At 39.8% G+C, this 11,551-nt stretch overlaps 1 protein-coding gene across 2 annotated transcripts in view; it reads right to left on the bottom strand.

Annotated features, from left to right (window-relative positions):
* Positions 1 to 3,334, bottom strand: part of COL5A2 (collagen type V alpha 2 chain) — a 98,391-nt gene extending 95,057 nt beyond the window's left edge. The window contains exon 1 of one of the 2 annotated variants that reach the window (XM_005415985.2): positions 2,746 to 3,334. In XM_005415985.2, coding sequence (XP_005416042.1) covers positions 2,746 to 2,848 — 103 coding nt within the window. In that variant the 5' untranslated portion in view covers positions 2,849 to 3,334. The remainder of the gene's footprint in view (positions 1 to 2,745) is intronic. The other variant, XM_031055952.1, reaches the window with a different exon arrangement.
* Positions 3,335 to 11,551: the final 8,217 nt, after the last annotated feature.

Raw genomic sequence — 11,551 nt, 5'->3', positions numbered from 1 at the left:
AAAGAGGAAGGATTGTAGAGTTGTGTGGAAAACCCTGTATGAAAGGTTCAGAGCTTTCAGGTATTCAGCATTTAAACAGCACAAAATTTCAGCCACCTCCTGGGCACTTTCTGATCCTTTTGCATTTCTGAACTAGACCAGGTCTCTACAAAGAAACTAAAACCAGGATTTTTCAGTCCTTCTAGGATTTTGCAGCACTGACCTTATTGATAAATAACTTTTAAATAGGCACATTTAAACACTCTCAAAATGACCAATTTTGCTGTAATAGGTTTGGAAGTGTCTGGTTTTCACATTTTTACATGCATTTTAAGCACATGCACCATGTAGCACTACCAGCCAAGTGCTCTTGAGCAGAACAGATCAATCTGCAAGGGTTTCAAGAGGAAAAAAAATAATAAAGAAACTGGCATTACTTAAAAGCACAAGGTAATGGTAATTGGTAAAGGAATAGCAATTGACAAAAAGGTAAGCAGTATGTTTGGTTTGAAGCATTACAGTTCTTTCATTAAGGTTTTTTAACCATATTATCTGCTTTATTATATTCAACTTATCTATCAATACCAATCCCCCTTATGATAAATTCTGTAACATACTACCACAAAAGCTATTTCTTTCTGCCACTGCGTCTAAAGTTGACAAGCAGCATTCAACCCTTATTTTTTCTAGGACTGTCATGAAAAATGACTGGTACAACACTGGTTTACATCCTTTCTGAAAGTTGGATAGATTTTTCTAATCTACACTTCCTGAAGTGCCCTTCTTGCTTTCTCAGACACCTCTAATATTTATCTGATAGTACCTATATTCAAGTAGTACATAAGTGAATGAGAAATAAAGCACTCACAGAAAAAGTCACCTGCAGTAAAATACAGCATTGATAGATGTTAGACCTCTACACAAATACCAAACCCAAGACAAACTAAGAGTAAAATCTGCCCACTCTTCAGCATTTGTAGGCTTCAATCAGGAGCTAAATGAAAGGTGAAATCCCTTTCTTATGCAATGAAATGAGACCAATGTGTAGAATGCACCCTACTTCTATTTTCACTGCACCAACCCTCACACCACATGAAAATAGGTCTGGGTTTGGTTTCCTTTTAATATAATGAACATTGGAAAATGGTCTGTATAGTAGACAACAAAAGCTATTAATTCTCAAACAGGAAGATGAGTAAGTGATGTAAGTGTAAACAGATGTCACTAATTTATTACAACATATTTTGCTCTCTGACTTACCACGTACCTCTCAGTGGCCTCAGCCATCAGCACATGAGAAATACATCCCAGAATGTGTTGCTACATTACTGGTTTATCCCATAAGTTCCATAATTCCAAAAATCTAGTAAATGTAATAACCCCACAGAAAACTCATATAAATTTTGCAATTTTTCTTAAATAGGCAAAAAGCTATAATTTTTATTAAATGGATACCAAAAATGAAGTCAGTATTTTCATAAGTGTTTTGTTTGGTATTACATGTAACTGAAAAATGCATAATACATGCCTCCCTTCATAGCAAGTATATGAATTACACTCACAAGTTTATATAAAGTGCCCCCTCTATGGGACTTCTCACACAGCTGTGCACGGGCAGGACAGTCTCATTTTGCTTTGTAGAACAAAAGTTTCAGAAATATTGCACTGGTTTATTCATTAGGCTTTGACTCCTCCTCACTTATGCAATCCAGCGTATTACCAGAGAGGTTCAGTTACAAGAAAAATTAGACCCTTAAAAATACACGATAAAGTAAGTGCAAACTGCATTGGAGGGTACATCCTACAATGTGCTGGAATGCCCTACAAAGGGACTTTGTAGGGCACAATTTAGAAAAGAAGCCAGTGCTACATATAAGAAGGCTAGGAAGTACGTTCTGGAGTACAATAGCTCCAGACTGTCCCACCACCAGCCCGCTCACATTTCAGGAAATCAACACAGATCACGACATCCATCCCGACTGATGAAAGAGTACAGCCACTACGCCTTCTCCTGCCTATCAGTGTCTCTCTCGCAGGCATTGAAACGCCACTAACACGAAGGGCTACCAAGCAGCCGCAGTCAGGGCAGGTCGGGCGGGTGAGGCTCGCCGCCCTGCGCTCCTGCCCGCACGGAGCTCGCCCCGAGCCGCCGCTGCTCCGCTCCGCCAGCCCCCGGGCGGAGGGGAGGCTCTGTGCCATCCTCGGCGTCAGGCAGCCCCTCCACAGGAGCCTGGGGGAAAACGAGCCCGAGAAGTAAAGAAAGGAAAATGAAAAGGAGGAGGGGGAGGGGTGAAAAAAGGGAGAATCCACGTTTCTGCATTTCTCTAAAACAAAGAATGTGAGAAAGCAGATGTAGTTCAGCGAAAACGACTCCACCCTGCGAGGCTTCGCTGTTTACTCTCCCAGCTCGCTTGCCCAGCTGTCCTCCAGCCGCGTCCCAAGCCCTTTCTTTTGTTGGGAACTTCCCAGCGGCCGCAGCCCCGCCGGGACGGGGGGCTCAGCCCGAGCGCCCCGCGGCAGCACTTGGCCTTTGACCGCCCCTCCCGCTCTGTGCCCGCAGCCAGCGCCGCAAACCTCGGTCTTCCGCTCAAAAAGCCAAAGCGCAAACCCCTCTCTGCCCCCTTCTCAATACGTGAAAGCAAAAGTCTTACTCTCGTATCCCAGAGGTTTTCTGCTCCACTTACTAGCCAAATCACACAATAAACACACCGCATGCAAAGAGGGGGGGGATTATGATAACTGCTTTAGAGGCAGAGAGAAACTCACCACCTTCATACTCTTCCACTTCTTGCGCTTTTATGGTTATAAATCGGCCTAATAAAGCAGCGAGGATGAAAAAAGTTCTCGTTTGTACCAAGACTGCCATCATGCCTAGATATTAGACATGTATCCTCCCTGGGCAGCAAAAAGTGCAGAATCGTAAGGTTATTTTAGCACCATGAAGCCAGCTGAGGAGTCATTCTGCCTTTCCGCATCAGTTCCAGGACAAAGTCTGCGAGCCCTCTTTTCAGCACCAGCTCCACCGCAGTCTGCAAACGCTCTTTTCAGGGGATGCAGCTTTAAATAGGCAGAATGCTGCCTCCACTTTCTTCCTGCCCCTTTTCAGCTCGTTCAGGCTCCTAACCATCCACTCCCTGCCAAGCAACAGTCTGATTGATGGTAAATAACCGAATCAGAGCTGGCTTCACTCTTCCTTGAACTTTTCTCTTTACGAGCACACTTGCGGGATACTTTCCTGCTGCTGTGCAGTGCATGTGCTTTCCCAGGACCATTTATTAAGCAATCAAATGCAGAGTTTTAAGAAGCTGTCAGGAAGAGAAAGCTCTGCTTTTACTACACCCAGCGTACGCTTCCTGGAAATGGAGGGTATAGCCCCATTTGGAGCCAATTCCCTTATTAGGAACTCGACAGCCTCCAGCACGCCAGAGGAGGATTTCCTCCTCTCCCTTGATAACTGCCCCCTGCCTCGCTGTGTTATCAATCGGGACTCCAGTCCCCTGAGAGGGACTCACAGAGCTAAAATAAGGCAGCTTTCTTCAGGAACTTGCAAACAATCCCCCTTCACCCGAAGGGAAATAATCATTCTCAAATGAATTCTTTTGCTGAATAATCTTTCCTCGAATGCCTACGTGGTCTGTATTTACTGTCCTACCAGTTGGGAAGACTGTTGGAAATCACTGGAAGATGCTCTACATTTTCAATACCAGAATGCCTGTTCAAACTATCCAAATACCTGCTTTTCTTCAGGGTTCTCTGCCCCTGTTCCCTGACAAACCTACCTAAGCCCCAGCCTAGTATTTAGCCCTTAACAATGTGCCTTAATTAGCATTCTAGCGTGAGCACTAAGCAAATCTCTCTTTTGTGGATCACTTGCAACTGGGAATAGAATGTTAAATTTCTTTCTTCCCACAGTGTTTATGGTCTGCTGAAAGGAAGCTCAGTCACTAATCCCCTCATTAGCTAAGAATGGGGTCATCTATACCTGCTGCAGGGAAATACAGATTCATCTGCTGGAAGGTTTTCTGTGTTCAGCTATTTCAGCTTGAGAACAATCCTATTTGAAGCAAACATCTTCACCTGGATTCATACAGATTGGAAATTCCCTGGCTAATCACAGGATGATTTAGCACCTCTCAGTGATGCAGAATCCTAAAGCCTGTGAAGTTTTCTTCTGCGTCTTCAAAGGACCAGAATGCCCAGAAGAAGAAAGGTAACCCAGAAAATGGGTTACAGTCCTGCAATGCTACATCAAACCTACTCGAATAGCAAAACCAGAGATGACTGTAAAAATACACTGAAAGAGAACATCATCAAAGTTCCCTACTCTCTTGCACCAAGCTGTCTTGACACTTCTTTTTCCCCCTGAGGTATTCAAAGACAGCTTCTGTGATTTCACTCCTAGAAGAGATTCCTACAGTGATATCTAAAAGTTGCCCTTCATATCTAATTCTGCTTTGATCCTACCACCAAATTATGACACGTAACTGAAACAGATGAACAACAGAATAGAAAAGGATACAAATTGAATCCATGCCCTTATGCTCCTTATAAATACTTCCTTCTATCATGGTTCTGCACTTAGAGATGGTTTCAGTTTTATTACAAGCATCATATGGAATCATTAAGTCTATCATTTTTCATTTAAACAAATCCACTTCCAGGTCTAAGCTTTTTGATAGCATTCCACTGGATTTGAGTGAGAGAAAATCTTCAGGTACTACTACTGTGAATAGAGTCAGACCAGGTAATTAAGAGTGGGCAGATAAATAATTCCAAATATGCTCAGTGTCACTTCTCCCTTCTTCCTCTCAATAGGGGAGAAGCCAACATTGCATAGAATAATACTGTATATTTATGCAGCAACTTCTCTCCAAGGGTTTTTTTTCACTTTTTTCCATAGATTTTAGGATTCTGTAAGAACAGAGGAATGTGGAATTTCGCAAATTAGCCCAAGGTCATGGATTCACTAGTAAAGCATTTTTGGAGCTCATTTTTCCTCTGTGCCAAGGAAAACTTACACAAGAAGAAACTTCCTTGGGAGGAGAATCTTGGGCCCCAACTCCTGGAGCAGATTCTTCCCCAATCCACCTTCATTGTTACAGATCCAGCTTACAGCATATAACCACACCTAATTTAGTAGACAGAGAAACTGCAGAAGTCATAGGACTGAATCCTCTTTGTCTAGTCCATCTCAGTAGAGAAATAAATGTGGAAAAGCAGGAAACAAAACCAGGCTCTTTCCACCAGCAGGAAACACTTTGAATTCAGGACTGACTCATCTATCAGTTTGTGGCTGATTACTCACAGGAGATAAAAAAGTGATATGACATGATTAAAAAATCACTTTCTAATAGAATCACAAAATAGTTAAGGTTGTAAAGGACCTTTCTAAGTCATCTAGTCCAAGCCCCCTGCAACAAGAAGGGACATCTTCAAATAGATCAGGCTTCTCAGAGCTCGCTCCAGCCTGACATTGAAGGTTTCCAGACATGGGGCATCCACCACCTCTCTGAGGCTCCTTCTCCAGTATTTCATCACTCTCATCATAAAAGTCTTCCTTATACCTAGTCTGAATCTACATTCTTTTGGTTTAAAGCCATAGCCCCTTGTCCAATTGCAATAGGCCCTGCCAAAATGTGTGTCCCTACCTTTCTGACAGACGCCCTTCGGGTACTGGCAGGTTACTATAAGGTCTCCCCAGAGCCCTCTCCAGGCTGAACAACCCCAACTCCCCCAGTCTGTCTTCACAAGAGAGGTGTTTCATGCTTCACATTAGAGCAATCTTCATGTTTTAAGAATCTTTATACAACAGGTAGGGAAACGACAAATCACAACGGCAAAATCTTCACACAGAAGCAGTGTCTACTCAGTGATAAGCTCTAAAAAGTCTCGGTGAAATGAGAGCTCCAAGAAATGTCAAGATACAATACTCTGAAAAAATATATAACTAAATACTCCCTAATATCCTGTTTGCTGCTATTACCTACTTTTAGCCAGTAAGTCAGTCAGTAACTGTAAGTTATCTGACCTAAAAGTCACATGTAAAATTCAAAATTAGCCAAAAGTCAAAGCACGTTGTGAGTGATAGATGTGGCTAGAGAATACTCTTATGTAATTGTGAGGACACAGAAATATATTAAAATATAATTCACACACTTAAACCTTTCAAAATCTCAAAGTCAGGGCAGAAAAACCCAATTAGCAGTTTCAGATGCATCCAAGCATGCATACATATGAGCAATTAAAATCCAATCTCCATGAGGGTCTCTCCAATGGAGTTTAAGAGCCTCTCTCACCTTTCACACTGTTACATACAGCGTGACAGTGCTCCTGTTCTAAACTAATCTGTGCAAGCTGATAGAAAGCATCTTCACATAAATGTGTGAGCCATCTGCTACATATGAGAACCTGCGCCAGTGTTTTAGATCAATATGAAATCAGTGGATTCATGGAAACTGGAAATAAACTGTAGCTGAATTCAAAGGGTATCTGCTCAAAGACAAGCAAGATTTTCAAAAGCAGTGCGGTTTCACCAAAGGGAGCTCACGCCAATGTGAGAGTTGCCATCAAGTTTTATGTCGGCAGTTAAATCCACAGTAAGTGCTGTTTGAAATTTCCACCTTGTATAACTTCTTCGATCACACACTTAGCTTTAAAAAAAAAGCAGGAAATTTCCACACCATATATTTAACTTGCAAAAATATAGTTCACATAAAATGCTTGCCCTTTCTTGGAATTAACCATTAAAATGAACATGACTGAAATAATATATGAGGGGAAAATAGTTCTACCTTTGAAGTGTGTTCACTTTGCACTTTTAAGACCATTACTTCATGAGGAATCAGTTTCCCTATTTTACAGGACTTTCACATAGTAAAAGGAGAGAAAATTCTGCTATTTAAAATGAGAAAATGTAATAGGAAACTACAGAAAAGGGGAAGAATGAAAACAGAGGAATATTATACTACTTTTCAATCATATTTTAAATGGACAAGATTCCAAACTGCACAGCCTCAAAATCATAGTCTTCCTGCAGAGAAATCCACAAAAAAAGCTAGTACAGGTAGAGATTTAAACAATGCTACACCAGTAGCACTACTGCCCAGTTGGAGGAAAATATTCCCATCAACCTTTGTGTAGGAAGGTTTAATAAATGAATTCAAGTCCTAATAGAGGAAAGATATCTTTCTTGGTTGCATTCAACCTTTGTAATGTTGTTTCAGTTTATTTTTAATTTTGGGACACAGGATGATTCTTTGCTTTAAAATTGCTAGTGAGGAGTCTTGGATTATGTCAGTCGCCATAAATAGGCTTTTGCTATGAGGAACTCCAAACCCAGTAAGTTCAATAAGTTATTGTCACTGGCAGCCTTTCCTTCAGAATGTCTCAATTAAATTAAACTCAACATTAGTCTAAGCAAAAAAAGTCAAGAAATTAATTAGGGAAGTAATTAGGGAAAGTCTTGCATGAAGTCCTCTGAAAACTATACTTATTCTTTACCTAGAACAGGAAAAACAGCATCATTATTTTATTCTTTATTACAAATTCATTGTCAAGGTGGCTTTTGTCTGCCTGAGAACTTAAACTGATTAAGTGAGAACATAAAAGGATCACAGCAAGCTACCCACTTAAGTGGCAAGGGCAAATGCTAATCTGTAATTCAAATGGGTCCCAGCTGATGGCCTTTACTATTTTTCCTAATATTTAATAATTTACCTGAGGACCCTAAGATAGCTTACTTTGTTCCTTTTCACTGACTGAAAGTCCCTGCAAAAGGAGTTAAAGACCTATGCAACAAGCATATTCATAAATCCAATAATTTTTCTGACCTAGGGAATCACTTAAACCAATGGGACTGTAAAGAAAGAATTTGGCTGAAAGTTTTTTTTTAACCCTATTCTCTTGTGGGCATAGGCTTGTTATAAGATATTGAGGCTCAGGATTACTTAATCACCATCACTAAACTTTATGCACAGATTTAAAATAGTATTATTTCATTTTCATTCTTCTATTTTAAAATTCATGTCCAAGACTATGTAGAACTATTTTGTCTTAACACAGATTTCAGACCACTGAACTATACTTTAATATGCTCAGTGCAGCCACAAGCACAAAATGAGCTCTTTGGTAACTAGTCATCATGTCCTAGTATAACACAACATGTCTTCAAGAAAAAAAAAAACACTGTATCTTTCTTTTAGAGTTTAAATTGTGAAAACTAAGGACATAATTAAAATCTTATGTATTGATTTCATCCATGGTTAAGTTTTGTATCTGTTGCTGTTTATTTAAACAGATGTGAATTTTAATTTAAAATTTAAATTGCTGCAGGTTTCACATATTCAGAAATATTACAGAATTTATTCTCACAATGTAAGAAGAATCAATGACCCCACTGAAAGAACCAGAAGATGATGTGGAGCTCAATTAAACTCATTGCCCATGCTCTTATCTAAAATCCCATGTAGATGGAGCCCTATAGTCACCAGCATTTATGCGCTAGATGTAAATCTAAGAGTGAGTGTCCTCAACTACCAGATGCAAAATAGTCATATCAGCACAGCATGTTGCCTGTGCCTGTGTTCAGCTCTCCTCTCTTTATAATTGTTTCAGTTTGGGTAAGAAAAGAGTCCATGGTTTCCATTTTGTCTCATGCACTAACATCCCATTGGCCACCATCAGGCTGTGACCAAAGTATAGTAAATACCCCAGCCAATCGTTCTCCCTATCATTACTCTGTTATTTTTAAATCATTGATCTTCAGCCTTAGAATTGAATCTGTAGAACATCCAAAGCTGATGGAGTCATTTACTTGAAACCTGGGCAATAAAACATTTAAGTTTGTAGCAGCATTCTTACCAACCATGACATGAGCAAGTTCAGAATGCAGTCCTACAAACCACATTTTTGCTCCCAAGTTACATCTGATTTCCTAGTAAAATAAAAATGCTGAGAAGCCTGTACACACTACATGCCAATTAACAGAGCTGGCCTACAGATGTGACTGGAGAATGGCTAAAGCAGCTCCAGGAGGGACTTTGGAATCACCAAACCAGTCACAGAACACATATGTTAAAATAATCTTACAGAAAAGTACATACATAATGCTCCAAGGAAAGTTAGTTACTGATCAAGCTCTACAGACTAAATTTCCAAGTAAGATAAACCCCAAGGTGACCAAATGCACTGGAATGTGTGTGAGCTCAAACTGAGACTTTGTCAGCAGTTGCTCTGGGCCTGAGGCTGCTGCCTGCAGGGAGCTATGGGGGAACCATCCTGGGTGGCCTGCAGAAGGGAGTGTCACGAGCAGATGAGGCACTGTGCAAGCCAAAAGTGGAGACAGGTCCAAGGAGAGTCTTCCCTCACAGGGAAAGGGCCACTAAAATAAGGAATATATTTTCCCCCCTAAAAACCCCACATTTATTACTACATCCATATGAAACAAAGTGCCTGTGACTTTACACACATTATAAAGTAGGACTGAAGGGATCCATTTACACAGGATATTGTTTCCCATGTAAAAAAAACTTTAGCAGATGGTTAGTGAATGTTCAGTATCTATAGACACATTTGGACAACATTCTCAGGCAAGTGGTGGGATTCTTGGGGTGTGCTGTGCTTGGCCATGAGTTGGACCCAATGATTATGATGGGTCTCATCCAACTCAACATATTCTATGACATAATGCCCTATATTAAATATAAATTTTCCAGAAAAACCCCAATTTTAAACATGTTGGTTTTTGTCCTAGATAGCTGAAGTGCCTTTGATTCCACTTACTTACCACTTAAAATTGGGACAGGGCTCAGCTCCATTGACAAAAGGAACTTAGCTTGCTCAGCATCTTCCTGGAATTGCTCAGATTTCTATAAGGTAACCACCTTAAAATACATTATTCAATATCTTTAATTAGTAAGAATAAACAGATTTAATAATTTTGGGGCAGGCATTTTTGACACCAACTCAAAGCAGTAAACACAGGGGTGAAAGATCGCCCCTGTTGAGGTTAGCAGCAATATTTCAGCTGCTGATTTAATGTATTCTCTTGCCATGAAAGCTTCCACCCCTTTTTTACCCATCCTTTCATCACTCTGTTAATACATAAACTTTCATCTGCTTAAAGGATTGGAATAGTCGAGATGATCCTTTTAGATTCTTTTGAGCACAATTTTTCTTCTAGCAAGAAAATGTAATTTAAATAAAGGCTATCTTCTTTCTTAAAAGTGAGTCCTCTTCTATAAAATAGGATCTACCTCTATCAGGTTAGTAAGATCTGATAAATGGAAAACTAGGGCATTCATAAAACCCAATTTAAAAGCAATTTTAAAAATCATGAAAAAGGAAAACTTGTCATATTTTTAGTATTTTCCGTGTTGACATGGACATTCCCTATTTCTTTCTTTTAAGCAGCCAGGGAAAAACTGTGCCAACATGGACAAAATTATGGATAATTAATAAAAGAAAGAGGAATAGCAACAGCAGTGGAAGGATGTAATAGAGAAAAAGGAGGAAAAAAGGAATCAGAATTTGTGTGGGTCAGGGATATAAGACTTGAATTTATGCATCATATTCACACAAAGCTGAAACAAAGAAAAATTTCTGTAACAGAGTTATAATTCTAGCACTGGGATGTTGGTGTCACTACTAGAACTATAAGCCCAGGACATTAAATAAATGTCAGCACAGCTGTGTCTAGGTTCAAATAGAGAATGCAAAAGAGGTTTATTCTGCCTGCTTCACTTTTCCATTTCCTTTCCATGCTGTCTTCTTTCCAATATTTTATAGCTTTTATGAGCCTTATTGCACTAAAATTCTGTGAATGCATGTGTGGAGCACATTTTGGACTGCCTTTAAACATTAAGTGCTAATTGAAAACATAGTTTACTCAGAAACAATTCATCAAGTTTGCATTTAATTTTTGCTGTGGAAAAATGTGCAAACTGAGCCCTTTTAGAAAACTTTTTGAGATTTTAATTTCAATGCACAGCTCTTAATAAGGTAGGCTTATTTTCAAAGTTATGACCCATCACCAAGTGGATTTTCATCTGGTTAATGGGCTGAAGCAGATTGTGGAAGAGAATATATACTCTCTATACTCACTGATATGCTTTATTTTGCCTCAACTGATTGCTTTCATGATGTAGTTCAGGAAATCAGCCTCTTACCCTTCTTAAAGATTGATAGCTTAGATGAGCCTCAGTCATTTTAGAAAATAGTTATTAAAGCTTAAAAATGGTTGCACATTTCCACAATAGCATCATTTATTTGCTTCTCAAAAATCCCCCTACCCTTAGATCCTCATGGCAGGCAAAAACTTCTATACAAAATCTTCTTATACCTCTTGTTATGTCCTTTCTGGCAGCAGCTGAAATACTCAAACCTGGTGGGCCTGCAGCACATGGACACAACCTCACCTTGTAACCCTGGATCCAGCGATGGGGGGGTTTGAAATGTACCCAGAGTTAAGTGACAGCCACAGCAGGTAACTGGACTGCTCATTTTCCCTCAGTTAATGGCTGTTTGCTATCTGGAAAAGATTGAGAGTTCTTGTTAGAAAGCAAGGGTTTCCATA

This window comes from Geospiza fortis, unplaced genomic scaffold (genome assembly GCF_000277835.1).
Source record: "Geospiza fortis unplaced genomic scaffold, GeoFor_1.0 scaffold112, whole genome shotgun sequence".
Lineage (NCBI taxonomy): Eukaryota > Metazoa > Chordata > Aves > Passeriformes > Thraupidae > Geospiza > Geospiza fortis.
This window is presented reverse-complemented; position numbering and strand designations above follow the sequence as displayed.